At 36.3% G+C, this 14836-nt stretch overlaps 2 protein-coding genes across 5 annotated transcripts in view; one reads left to right on the forward strand and one right to left on the reverse strand.

Annotated features, from left to right (window-relative positions):
- The window catches only part of Gyg1 (glycogenin 1), a 40304-nt gene extending 27985 nt beyond the window's left edge, over positions 1–12319 (forward strand). For 2 of the 4 annotated variants that reach the window (XM_085682280.2, XM_085682282.2), the window contains exons 6-8: positions 994–1213; positions 3245–3295; positions 3553–4345. In XM_085682280.2, the coding sequence (XP_085538406.1) occupies positions 994–1213; positions 3245–3295; positions 3553–3726 (445 nt within the window). In that variant the 3' untranslated portion in view covers positions 3727–4345. Of the gene's footprint in view, positions 1–993; positions 1214–3244; positions 3296–3552; positions 4346–11870 lie in introns of those variants that run through there. The other 2 variants (XM_085682283.2, XM_085682281.2) reach the window with 2 other exon arrangements.
- The window catches only part of Hltf (helicase like transcription factor), a 66509-nt gene continuing 58026 nt past the window's right edge, over positions 6354–14836 (reverse strand). Inside the window, exons 23-24 of the mRNA XM_048452607.3 lie at positions 10874–10954; positions 6354–8287 (exon numbers count right to left, since the gene is read on the reverse strand). Coding sequence (XP_048308564.3) covers positions 8135–8287; positions 10874–10954 — 234 coding nt within the window. The 3' untranslated portion in view covers positions 6354–8134. The remainder of the gene's footprint in view (positions 8288–10873; positions 10955–14836) is intronic.

The following is a 14836-nucleotide window of genomic DNA, read 5'->3' on the forward strand; positions in this document are numbered from 1 at the left end:
AAGAAGAATGAGGTGGACTAAGCAAACCTTGAGGAGCAGCTTTGTCAGTTTTACTTTTCTTCCATGATCACAGAACAGTTGTGATCTGTTGTGGGAACTGAACTCACGTCCTCTCCAAGAATAGTACATGCTTTTATCCTCTAAGCCATCTCTCCAGTCCCAATCTATAGGGTTTTAATATACCTGCCACTCAAGAAACATCACAACATAGTAGGGTGACTTTAGATAATAATGTACTATATATTTTTAAAATGCTAGGATTTTCAAAGTTTTCACTAAAGGGATATGATACTTCAGGAAATGTATGAGTATACTGATCTAATTATGCAACATACATATATATACTGGACATTTATATATATCCAAACTCTACATATATCAGAAGACTACATTACCCTTTAAGCAAGTATTTTACTACTTAATGTTTTGGCAGGTTAGAAGAGATAGCTCTCATCTATTCCCAGTTGAAATTGGAACCAGGCCACAGATTTGTCAAAGATATCCCACGTTTCCAGTTCTTCTGTAAACTGGCAGGCTACAGACAACATGGTTCTGCTGGCGGGAGTTTTTACTTCTCAGAGAGGGTAACCACAAACAAGCACATTCACAAGGCAATCACTTGACTTCCATTGATTAAATAAAATCATATGACCATGTTTAGTATGAGGTAGGAAGGTCATGCTACCTGTTGATTAAGGGGAGAATGCACACTTACTGTTCAGTAACTTCACCAAACATGGATATCGACTGCTTCTAGTTTGATTAGAAGCAATGCAGTTACAACACTGCAAATACATCTCTTTAGGATGTGTGCCTAAGAGCTTAGCTCCTGGGAGGTCGAGCATGAGCATTATCAGAGTGTCTCCTATTCTTACAGTATAGTTTTCTTTCCAAATGCTACCACGGGATGGAAGGTGCACAACTGAGGCTACATATAGAAAAAAGTGCTGATGCTTACAATCCACTCACCCTTTCTACCTGTTCATTTGGCAGGTTTGGTGCAAATGCCAAGGTTGTGCACTTCCTGGGACAAATCAAGCCATGGAATTATACTTACAGTTCCCAAACAAAAAGTGTCAAATATGAATCTCAAGACCCAAGTGTGAGTCACCCAGAGTTTCTAAACCTGTGGTGGGACATCTTCACCACCAGCGTTTTACCCCTGCTCCAACACTATGGCCTTGTCAAAGATGCCTGCTCCTATCTAATGATGGTAGGTTTTGTTTGTTTTCACTTTTATTTCAGGAAATTCAGTGCTGTACTTTTAAAACTTGATATTTTGATAGAATTCAGCAATTCACAGTATTATTTTAAGTAAAGGTCGGATCATGTGGGTTAAAGCTATGGCCATCTTAGAGCTTGGAAATGATAATAGCACCTAAAGCAGAAGTAGATTGTGTGGGAAATTTCAATAAATACATGTTTTCAGAATTATTCTATATATCCATACATTGTAACTATAGAATTCTGATGGTTAGATGATTCCTAATATTGTAAATCTATACAAGGAAAGAGTGCTTAGGCTAGGCATGTAGCCTAGTAAGGAAATGTTTACACAGTATGTGAAAGCCCTACCTTCCATCTCCAGCACTGGGTGGGAGAGGTGGGGGAGAATGTCACAGTTATGACTTAGAAGCCTCAAACTTTTAACTACATCTTTTATTTACCTGCTTAGAAAAATAGATTTTGTATGAAAATTACAATAGGAATATATAATAAATAATAAATACTGTAGGAATATCCTAATTTCCTGTTTTATTCTCATAAGATCTTGAAATGATCCCTTTCTGGGAGGCACATAACACTTGTAAATTTTATTATAACCACCTTCATTAGCATGTTTTCTGATTTTAAAGGTACTAAAGGTTTGTTCTTCATGGTGAATTGGAAGAAGATGAAGAATGTTATTTTACATATTGAATTACCAAAAACAAAAAACCAAATCAATAAATGAGGTGTAGTATCCAATATAGGCATCAGAAATGGAGAAATAAATAGCATATTCTCAATCAGTTCTATATCATAATACCTATTCACAGCAAGGGCTAGCAACATAGTAATTTCTTCTCTGCTTAATACAACTAGTTCATTCAACTGAAGTTATTGTTAATATCCCCCCTTCTCTGTAGGTAAATGATAAGGCTTAGAGAAGTCTGGGATTTTACTCATGTAAAAGGTTATGGTAACAACTAGGACTCAAACCCATGTTTGAAAGACTATAATCTCTGTGAGAATTTATCTCTAGAGCCAATAATTAAATATAATATTTGATTGCAGAAGAGGGAGAATTTTTTTAATTGAATAATCCATTTGGTTAGCTCCATAAGCTTGACCTTTGGGACGTGTCTCATAAAGGCTGTGAGGTAGAAAATGATAAGTGACCATGTCTTTAACACCCATGTAGAAGGCAAAGGCAGGGCTGATCTGATGTCCATGTTCTTGCTTTACCTGCACTCTGATTTTGCTTTGTGCCTAAACTCCTCAGAGCTTTAGAACATTTCCGTACATGGATTAATGGTTATTCACGTCAGTAAAAACCCTATACCGAAACTCCTTGGAGTTTAAGTACATTTAAATACTCATCTATAATTTTACACATCAGCAAAAAGCCTTTAAAATCTTGGGAGTTTCAATATATTACACACAGTTCTAATATTTATTCCAGTAAAGCAAGTATAGAAAAATTATTCTACCATTTTTTTTTCTGTTAAAAGCATTGCCTATTTTTATTCATTCTTCTTACAGTAAGAGTTCCAGTACGAATTCAGCTTGGGGTTTTTGAATGTCAGCACAGACTGTCTTTTATGGTACACTTAGTTGATTGGCAAGCCATACGCAATAAAAATCTAATTTAAGGTAGAGTGTATTTGCGGCATGTCCCCTTCTTTCTACAACACGAGAGCAGAGAATTTTAAGTCAAGAAAAGGTGAAGATGGGAAACAAAAACAGTTGTATAAAATCAAGCAAATTATCAGATGCTGCAAGAATAAATGCAACTTGCAATCCACATGAAAGCTTGAACAGGAAAATTTGGTACAGCCTCAAACCACTTAGCTTTCCTTCATAAAAACAATGACTTGAGTGTGCACTGTCTCTCTCTGGGTAAGTTCTCTGTGAAGCACAGTATCTGAGGAATCATTTTGTTTAAGTTCTCAACCTTTCCAAGCCCACATGGATCAAGAATTTATTGAGATTTGTGTTCCCTTGTCCGTCCATCTTACACTTTCTACTGAACTGTTTGCAGCTTTCAGACTTGGTCTATACACTGGCTTTCTCTTGTGGCTTCTGTAGAAAGGTATGCAGAACTTAAACATTAACCCTAATTACTGTGTTCTCCCAATGTTTTCACCAAGTCAAGAAGTCTTCATTTTTTAGGGGAAAAAAAAATCATATTGGCCCTGTATTCTTGTCTTTTGTTTGTTTGTTTCATGTAATACTTTTCAGTTTTTGCATGATGACTCATTTTGGCTTTTCTCATGTTCTGTTTATTGCATTCTTTAAGTTCATCAGAAATTCAGCTCTTAAGGTACCTCTGATGACTCTCTCTTCTAGGAGCATGTCTCAGGAGCTTTGTCACACCTGTCCATTGGGGAAACTCCAGCTACAACACAGCCTTCTATGTCCTCAGAAGAAAGGAAGGAACGGTGGGAACAGGGCCAGGCTGATTACATGGGAGCAGATTCTTTTGATAACATCAAGAGAAAACTTGACACTTACCTACAATAGAAGCACTGCCATTTCCCAGTGGACACACCCACGTCTTAGGCACATTTCTGATACTTAGTATGTGAAGCTGGTTGAAAAGTCTGTTATAGTTGTTAGAGGCTTTCAACAAATCTCCTCAGATGAAGGTTTGGGCAGGATAAAAGGTGACAACTGGTCAGACATTATGAAGTATATGGATAAGTGCTGTTTAATCCTAGACTTTTTCAGGAATTCTTTAATTCTTCAGTTGCCCACATGTATGGTAAAGGAAAGCCAGCATTAAGCTACTACGATGGTTCTCCAAGTGGTGCAGAACTTGACTGTCCATCTGTCTCATTTCAAACAAGATATGACACTGTCCCATATTTGCTAGCTGTTCCCTTCATTAGACCTGCAGTTCAGAGTTGCCCAAAGCCTGTCAGAGGGTCAATTCTATTTTCAGGCTAAAGCAGCCTTTATTAACACTGTGGAGTGATTAATAAGCCTACCAGCTACTGTTAGTTCACCAGTTTTCTATGCACCATGAAGGCAGCATGCAGGTTCACTTTTTTTTTTCCAGTTCTGTCTACTTGAAAATTGCAGTGTGCTCTCTGATGGTTACCTATGGTGGCATTATATAAAATAAAGACTTATTGACATATCTTGGTTGTTTAAGTACTTCTCTACCTCACGCTTGAAAAAAATTATTCAGTAATTTTTCAAAATTTGTGCAATTGCTCAATTTCAAAACTACAAATCTTCACACTGGTATATGCTTTAAAAATTATCTAAGACATTTAAATCTATTCTCCAGTGATGGTAACAGATATGATCAGTAAAGAAAAGTGAAATAAAAGGTACCTAGTCTATCATAATTACATCCTTGGTGAGTATTCAGAGAGCTTGACTCTTAAAAACCTTAAAATTATGAGGCCATATCAGTAATTAGTATACTCAGTAACCTTTCAGAATTATCTGACTTAGTCGTGGCCCAGTGATCTCTAGTCTTTTATAATTAAAAACAAACAAATATAAGTTTGTTAGATTTCTGGGTGCCTGAATCTATGCATTCATTCAGTCACCCGAGCAATGACCCACAGCACCAATAGAGTATAGGCTGCAATGAGTGGCAAGCTGTGAAGCATGGGGCCGAAAATAATTTTTTATAAACAAAACAAGGTAACACATGTAATTAAGCTGAAGAAAATAAGAGAACATATATGGGAAAAACAAGATTTTATAGTTCTTATCTTCTTTTCTGTAATATCCTGTAGATATCAGTCATTCACACTCTGTGTGGCTGACTGAATTCACAAGGGTTTGGATACCTTAAGACAAGAATGACTAGGAAGCAACTCAAAAGCTGTAACAAGAAATCCTTAACTTACTTATTTAAATTATAATAGTGATAAAATATCTGAGACACTTGGACTGGTAGATAAGTTGCTATGGTCTTCTAGTAAAAGAAACATTTACTAAAAGGACTGAAATGACCCTGCCACTCGTCAGATCATATAAGGGAATCACAAACCTCTTCGAGGTAATTTGGTTAAGTCATATGCTTCTCTTCCTTTTTGGCTTCTGAGTCTACTAGAAATAAACAGAATCCCACCTCTATTTTTGTGGCCAAGCAATATGTAATCCAAATAAAGTGTATAGGAAACAATATGACTGGAAATATTTTTTTAATTTAGAAAAGATTTATAAACATCAGATTCTGTGAAATCAAGCACTGAATTTTTGGTCATTCTTTATTTTTGTTTTGTTTTGAAGACAGGGTTTCTCTGTAGCTTTGAAGCCTGTCCTGGCACTCACTCTGTAGACCAGGCTAGCCTGAAACTCACAAAGATCTGCCTGCCTCTGCCTCCTGAGTGCTGGGAATAAAGGTCTGCGCCACCACTGCTTGGCCTCCTTGTCTATTTTTAATACAGTGTAAGAAGTTAAGGTTTAAGGTAAAAAAGTTTATATGATAATTAGATTTTACATATTGGGTTTTTAGTGAAGTCTGTTGACATTAATAGAGTTAGAAACAGTACATAGCACAGAAAGTATAAGGTATACCAAGCCACATGGCTGCAGTGTCACCAAGTAGTCTACCATTTCTTTGGTAGGCTTCATCTTTCAAAAATGCCTTGAGTAAACCTTACTGAAAAAAATCTTACAAAATTGTTTCCAGAACGCTGAACTCTCAAAATACCAACAAACCCCTGAAATTTTATACGATGTATAAAAGAGGCAGTAACTCAAAATATAAGGTGGACATTTATGGAAGTGATCAATATGCCCTTACATCAATATCCCTTTATGAGCAATGTACTCACTGGTAAAAAACTAAATAGGATTATTTATAATCTTAAATGTTTAGTTTTTAAGGACAAAATCTATAATTTACCACACATAGTTATTATAACAACTCCTATTGTTCTTAAAATGAGGAGATTAAATGTAACCCAGTATTTCAGATCAGTGTATTTTATATAAACTTCAAATATATACCAATATCTGAAGGAGAATTTCAATAGGTGCACAAAACTTACATGTGGTGAGTAAATTACAGTAACAGTACTTTTAAGTGATTCAATAAAAAAAATGTACAACGAACATGTTTATAGAAGTGAGACTTTTTTGTTAAAAAGAAAATAGTCACTAAATGATGACACCAAGGAAGGTAAATTTTTTTAGCTTTTTATTGAGTTTAAATTTAAAGAAAAATCCAATTTGAAACAATTAGAAATACAATATTTTCAGTATATTTTTAAGTAATAAAATAGCATAGCACAAATATTTTCATTCCAGTGGTTTATACATCTTGAATTAACTTTGTATTAATACCAATTAATATACTAAAAAATTACTTGATAAACCTGATTGCTATGAATCCACTTCTGAGCCTGAGTTTATCTGTAATTAAAATAGGTAAGGTGGGTTTCTTTTTTGTTTGCGCCAGAAACAGTTTATACTTAATTTCACTGTGTGGGTACTACAGAACCATAATTCCATATGTGATGAGACTGGATTTGTGGTCTTACAAGGTGGAAAATCTCCCATGGGTCTCCTAACCCTAGCAGGCCAATTCACTTACACTCTGATAGAAATGTTTTCCTGAAAATCATGCCTACCTCACCTGTTACTATGAGAAATGGAACCAAGAAGATTCTTGCTGGCTAATCCTGTTCCCTTGGAGCAATAACAGGGTTGGGGAGGATTTGGGGGGTGAGCTATATGTAATACACCTTAGAAGGGTACCTATCATCTCTTTCAATTAAGTCTCTTGTAGCACAAATAAAATCTCAGATATTCTTCCATCTGTACCATAAACCATGAAGAATTTCTTAGTAATTTCTTATCTGGATTTTAAAGAATCCATAGGAAAATAAAATGACTAGTTATATACACTGATTGCTTATTTGTTGTAAGATGACTCAAAGTCATCTATAATTCTGTGGCAACTAGTAAGTTTTCTTATTAGCAAAAGGGGTAAGAAAAATGTATGGATCAATTAGTTAAATTCCAAAATTAAATTCTGATTTAAAACACACAAAGCCATTTTTACAAAATTCAGGACTGAGATGTCTTTAAGAGTTGAAATGACTTTTGGTCATCCAGCCCAACTTCCATCCTAATTATCACACCTCTCACATATAATAGTAGTCTTCTGTATTATGAAAATTTATAAAGTTATTTCCAAAAGCCCTACACAAATAAAAACAATTTACAGAAGTATATATTTAAATCAAATTATTTAAGTTTTCAAAACAAACTGGGTAGAACTGGTTCTCTCACCTCTACAGACTATTTACGGTTTGTGATCTATCACTACATTTAAATAATGAATGTAGCACCACTTCATTAAAACGAATACACAACTTTGATGAGGTCCCTAATTTTTTCTAAAGACATTCTGCAAATCACATATATAAGTTATATTTCAATGAAGCTATAAAAATTACAATTAACTTGCTCCCTTGAACTTTGGTCTTTCATTTAAGTTTTGGTTATGGATATAACTATAGCTTTTGAACATCCAATAAAATCTTTCTTATAGTCTGTATACATACTTGTTAATAATTTACAAGGATGGTAGACCCACTGAATCACCAATTAAAGACTTTGGTGAATAACCTAATATTTCCATCAAAGAAAAACTAACCTTCTGGTCAAAACTATGACCACACTTCAGTATGAAGATGTGGAATACAGGAAAGATGTAGGAAAAGCTGGAGAGCAAAAGAACTTCTATGACAACCTCCTTCAGGCCATTTTGCTACTGAAAGTTATCATTAAAAATAAGATTCATATATAGAAGAAATATGTCAGTAATACCACTTTATTAATAGAAAAAAATGCTCTATATAGAAAGAATATGTTCTAGACCTCATTCTTAAATCTGTATTTGTCATGTGTAAAACTTAGGCATCTGTTCAACCCGACCTTACAAAAGTCATACAAATTATAAATCAACTAAAGTTCTGATTTCATTTATTTTAGCTTGTTTTATTTCATTAGCATCTGGTTTTTTAGTTCCAAAAGCACCAGCTGCAAGTTCTCTTTTTGTGCTTTGTATTTTCAACATATTTTCTTCGACAGAATCCTTTACAATGAACTTCAAGAAGAAAAATGAATGAAGTTGGTTAAGAACTTTACAGATAACAAAATAAAGTTTTTTTTTTAAAAAAAATCTTTAAAAAGAAAATTAGACTATTCCTGAGCTGCTCAAAGGATTAACACACTAACAATACTGCCCACTAAAATCCTATAAACATACCACTTTAAAAAAATGTATTTCAGCAATACCCACATTTAAAAGTCAAATGATTATATAAGCATACGTACTTTGTGTGTGTGTGTGTGTGTGTGTGTGTGTGTGTGTGTGTGTGTGTGTGTGTACATATATATCCTTCAGGTCAGTTTACAATGAACTTATTGCTATTTCAAATATTAGTTTTTAATTGATTTTTATTGAGTTCTACATTATTTAAGTTTAGGCATGGAACAATATGCTAAAAATTTCAATGTTGTGGAGGTAGCTGGCAAGTTTCTAGGATTCACTGGCCAACCTGCTTACCCTATTTGGCAAGATCCAGTCCAGTGAAACCAATCTCAGAAAAAAAAAGAAAAAAAGCAGGAGGAGGAGGAGAAAGAAAAGTACATGGTGCTTGAGAGGCAACAACCTAGGCTGTCCTCTGGCCTCTGCATGCACAAGTGTTTAAGAGGTTGGATGATCCTCTGGGGCTGGAGGTGGTTCTAAGCTGCATGGTCTGGGTGATGTAAACCAAGCTTGGGTCCTCTAAAGAGCTGCAAGCACTCTAACTGCTGAGCCATCTCTACAGCTCCCAACACAAACAAATTTTGTAAAAAAGTAAAAAGAATCATAATTATAAAGTATTGTTCTGAGAACAGGAAGACATCAGGGAAGAGAATGGACTAGAAATAGAACCCCATACACATTTTCTACTAGTTGAAAAGGCTATGGACTTTTCAAAACAAAACAAAATTTCAGAAACTCAAAAGGTAAAAGAACAATTGCTTCTTCATTTGGAAAAGGAATAAAATGTAGAAGCATTTCACAAAACACAGAATCTTCCAAAAGGATCATAAGTAAATATAAAATGCAAATAAAGTAACCCCCCTAAGACATTAAGTATAAACAAAGAATGCTTTGACATGAGAAGGTAAAAGGTTATTGTAATGCTCATTCTTCTGTAACCACAGAAAAAAAGGCCTCTGAACAGAGTGTTCAAATAAAAACAGAGCATGTTTAAAAATCAGAACTTTAAAACTTTTCCTTGACAAAAAGCTCAAAATTTACAGACAAGAGCTGGTATAAATCATTTCCAACATACATAATAAACTAAAATAAAATGGAAAAGGAAGTCCTTGACTCTATAAACTATTTGTACTACTGATGTGGGATTGCCCTCTGTATGCTGTGAATATGTTTTATTACCATTGGTTACCAGAACCTTACCGGTAAGCCACATCCTTGTGGCGATACACAGATTACTAGAAATGGGTTAATTTATGATGTAAGAGCTAGCTAGGAATACGCCTGAGCCATTAGCTAAACAGTGCTGTAATTAATATAGTCTCTGTGTGTTTCTTTGGGACTGAATGGATGTGGGACTAGGCAGGACAAAAATTTCTGTCAACATACTACAAGCAGGACAGTAAAGAAGAAATGAACAAGTCATTCATAGAAGCAAGGAACAACCATGAACAGCAGACATGTGAACTGTATTTAATGCCTGTTTTTAAGGTAAATGCAAATTGCTACATGCTCATTAAATTATGACCACATACATTTACACTATTCCATACATCATAAAGACTAATATTATTTGCTTCTTGTTTTGTAATGTTAGTGATCAAACTCGAAGCCTCTATATGCTAGACAAGCATTCTGTTCATGCACTACACCCCCAGTAGCATTACATGGCCTATACTGAAGGCAACTTCAAGTTATTTAAATAGCAATTCTAAATCCACAGGTATAGTTTTGTGAATCTACCCTGAAGAAATACTGGTATATGTGCACAAATATGTATGTACAGCACCTTTGAAGACAACAATGATTTTTTTACAAAGCTTAAGACTGTTTATTCATGATAGATCTGTCTGCAGGTGCTAATGAAGATTCAGAATCACAGATATAAAGCAGAATAGCAGTTTTGAGTGGATGGGTAATGGAGAACAATGGGAAGTGTAAAGGAGTATAAAGTGAATATATAGAGAGTCTATTAGGTACAACAGAGAAGTTCTGTAGATGGATAGTGATAGTGACTGCACCTCATAGAGTATTCATAATACAAAAAACAGTGTGTTTAAAATAATAGATGGAATGGTAAACTGTGTGCATGTTACCCCAGAAAGAAAGTGTCATTCTAATTGGATATAGATAGCAAATCTTCAATGCATGTTTAAGGGAAAAGAATATATTATAAATGATAAAGTATTATCCAATCTTTTTCTCAAATTTTTTTATGTTGAGATATATACATGACTAAGAATGTATGTAGCTACTGAGAAAAAAAACCTTTGAACATGTTTGGAATTATGAAGTAAGAAACAGGGTGAGTTTTACATTTTCTCCACAATCCTACTTCAATCATGGCAATAATATATTCATATATACCTGTGTTACTTTTAAAAAGCAAACATAATCTTAAAATAGGTAGCTTTAAAAACTCACTTTTGTAATGATAACCTCTTGTTTCTGGCCAAGCCGATGACATCTGTCAAAGCACTGATCTTCTGCAGCAGGGTTCCAGGCCTAAGGAGAAGATGACCATATGATCACTGCTGTGTGGTGTCAGCCTCCTGCACCAATCATTCATCTCAGTATGCTATATTCATCTTTTTCCAATTGAATTCAAATACTGAGATTACAAATGTACCTGGAAGAAAGCTATTTCCCAATCACTATGAACACAGGTAGCCTTCTCCCCATCTGTATTCTATTCACTTAAGCAGTAGTTTAGGATCTTATTGTGGCAGAGACAGCGGGCTGCTTGTTCATTCTGGCCGCCTGGCTAGCTTAGCCCCAAAATAACCACACAGAAATTGTATTAATTAAATCACTGCTTGGCCCATTAGCTCTATCCTCTTACTGGCTAACTCTCACATCTTGATTTAACCCATTTCTATTATCTGTATATTGCCACGTGGCAATGGCTTACCGGGAAAGATTCAGCATGTCTGACTCTGGCGGCTCCATGGCAACTCTCTGACCCTGCCTTCTTCCTCCTAGCATTCTGTTTAATTTTCCCCACCTAACTAAATTCTGCACTATCAACTAGGCCAAGGCAGTTTATTACCCAATGAAAGCAACACAAAGACAGAAGGACCTCCTACACCATCTTATCTGAAATGTTTAAGGCCAGTGTTTTAATATTCAAATTTTCAGATTTTGGAATCTTTGCATAGATCCATAAACCAAAAACCCAAAGTCCAAAACTTTCTTAAGTTTGAGTCAGTCCTCGAACAGATCCAAGTTTTAGAGCATCTCAAAAAGGGATGTTCAACTTGTGCCCAACAAAGGCCTGACAGGCATGACAGCAGCGACATAATGATCTGCCAACTGATCAGAACACCTTGTGATTTTATACATTCTCTCAAATAGCTTAAATGACCACAGAAAAGGTATCATTCTTGGGCCACCCTATGAAAAAGTGTCTTCTCTTTTGCAGGTTTTCTTTTCCCACTGATGAAACACAAATACAAAAAAGTTTCAAGGGTAGTCAAAAGTCCTAAAAGCTCTCAGACTTGTGGATGCAAACATATGTATGTGGAATCACCTGAACTTCAAAACTGAAACTTAAAAGTGCATGAGTTCTTTCTAAGGCTGAAAAAAATGATGAAATAAAGCAATAAGAACACCCAGCTACAGAGTTCTTCAGTAGCAGCCAAATGGAATGGGAGCTCACCAAGGCCAGCTGGACTGGGAGTGATGGAGCATGTGATCAAACTGGACTCTCTGAATGTGGCTGGCAATGAAGGCTGACTGAGAAGCCAAGGACAATGGCACTGGTTTTGATTCTGCTGCACGGACTGACTTTGTGGGAGCCTGGTTTGTTTGGATGCTCACCTTTATAGACCTGGATGGAGGGGGAGGACCTTGGACTTCCCGCGGGGCAGGGAACCCTGAATGCTCTTAGGACTAGACAGGGAGGGGGAGGGGGAAGGGGAGGGAAAAGAGGTGGGAAGGAGGTGGAAATTTTTAATAAATAAAATAAAAAGAATGGAAACTGATAAAATAATCATCTCTACAAACCAACCACATAAGATTTGATGTTATGATGGCTCTGGTGTTGCCGGGTGTTATAGCAAGGATCTTAAGTCCACTGCAAAGATTCATATATTATAAGCTTAGTCCTCAGTCTGAGGCATTGTTGGAGATAATGGAGCCTCCACAATATGTGGGGCCTAGAAGAAAGTTAGTTCATTCGGGGAGCACACTTGAATGGAATCTGGGGTTCTAGTTCTTTCCTTTCTCATGCATTGCTTTCCAGTTTGGATAACATACTTGGACATTCTCTATCATGCAACCCTACAATGACTCACAGTACTACCACAGGCACAGAGGAATAGGACCAGTCAACATGAATTGAAACCATGCCCCAGATAGAGCTTTCTTTGTCTAAATTAATTGTCTCATATAGTTTGTCATGGTGATAGAAAGCTAGATAGGATTTTTTCAACTTTATATTGAATCAAATGCGACCACAGTTTATTTGTGGCCCATTATCACCTGAAATGTTATACAATGCATTACTATACATGTAGAATTGAACTCCTGGCCTCTTACCTTATTACTCCTCATTATATAAACTGTTAGAATATCAAGTATCAATACACAACAGAGCAAGTCTTCACAATGAGTTCTTTTTTAAAGACCGTCTGTCTTATTCAGTGTTCTAATAATAAGAAGAGACGCCATGACCAAACCAACCCTTATAAGAAAGCATTTAGGGTGAGTGCAAATAGGAGGGAGTCCCTTTGTTCTAAAAGCCTGCCTGCAGCAAGGTAAGACTGCAGGCAGGGAGACTTCTGACCAGCGAGTGGCTCTGATCCTGTAGCAGAAGATACAATGGAGGGGTAAGTGTGTTCCTGACCGCCACACAAGTCTGGAAAGGGAACACACAATCTTCCCGCCATCCTTATCTCCCTGGCTACTCCAAAGGGGCGGCTTTCCCCAGCTAAACCCTCTCTCCTCCTACGCCATCCCGGCTTTCTGCCCGGAAACCCTACCCTCCCTCTCTCCCTTTTTCGGGGCTTAAATTCCTACAACTCAGCCTGGGTGGGCACCGCGGCCAGAATGGGCTTTGAGTACAAACGGGAGGGAGTTCCTTTGTTTTAATAGCCTGCCTGCAGCAAGCTAGGACTGCAGGCAAAGTGATTTCTGGATAGCAAGGGGCACTAATCCGGTAGCAGAAGACCCAGCGGAGGGAAGAGCCATTGGAGAGCATCTAAAGGAAGAGATGGGCATGGGCAGGCGCCAAGGCAAGATTCCACCAACAATGTGAAAAACAACATGAAAACACCAGATCCCAGCTATCTTACGACAGAAGGACTTGAACACCCTATTCCGGAAGAAGTGGAAAACAGTGTCATTATGAAAGCAATAGAGTCTCTTAAACAGGGTATGAATAACTCACTTAAAGAAATAGAAGAGAAATATAACAAAAAGATGTGAAGAAATGAGTAAAGAAATGGAAGAGAAATATAACAAAAAGTTTGAAGAAATGAATAAATTGGGAATGATACCCTTGGAAACCAAGAAAAAACAATCAAACAGGTAATGGAAACAGTTCAAGATTTGAAAACTGAAATGGAGGCAGTGAAGAAAACACAAACCGAGGGCCAGCTGAATATGGAAAATCTAGGTAAACAAACAGCAATCAGGAACAAGCATAACCAATAGAATACAAGAGATAGAAGAATGAATCTCAGATTATGAAGACACCGTAGAGAAAATAAACGCTCTGACCAAAGAAAACAGCAAATCCAATAAATTCTCATCACAAAACATTCAGGAAATATGGGACATAATTTTAAAAAACCAAATCTAAGAATAATAGGAGTAGAAGAAGGAGAAGAATTGCAGATCAAAGGTCCAGAAAAATATATTCAACAAAATTATAAAAGAAAACTTTCCCATCCTAAAGAACGATATTCCTATGAAGGTTCAAGAAGCATACACAAAACCGAATAGACTGGATCAGAAAAAAACATCCCCTCGCCATATAATAATCAAAACACAAAGCATCCAGATTAAAGAAAGGATATTAAGAGCTGCAAAGGAAAAAGATCAAGTAACTTATAAAGGTAAACCTATCAGACTTACACCAGACTTCTCTATGAAAACCATGAAAGGCAGAAGGTCCTGGATAGAGGTACTGCAGAAACTAAGAGACCATGAATGCAAGCCCAGACTACTATACCCAGCCAAGCTATTGTTCACTATCAACGGAGAAAACAAAATATTCCAGGATAAAAACAAATTTAAATAATACGTAGCTACTAATCCAGCCTTACAGAGAATATTAGAAGGAAAATCACAACCCAAGGAATCCAACATTCCCAACACTGCCTACAATAACTCAAACATCTAGCGACCCTTCACAAGCACAACTCAAAGAAGGAAAACACATAC

The sequence above is a fragment of the Myodes glareolus genome, chromosome 20, assembly GCF_982192425.1.
Source record: "Myodes glareolus chromosome 20, mMyoGla1.1, whole genome shotgun sequence".
Taxonomy (NCBI): domain Eukaryota; kingdom Metazoa; phylum Chordata; class Mammalia; order Rodentia; family Cricetidae; genus Myodes; species Myodes glareolus.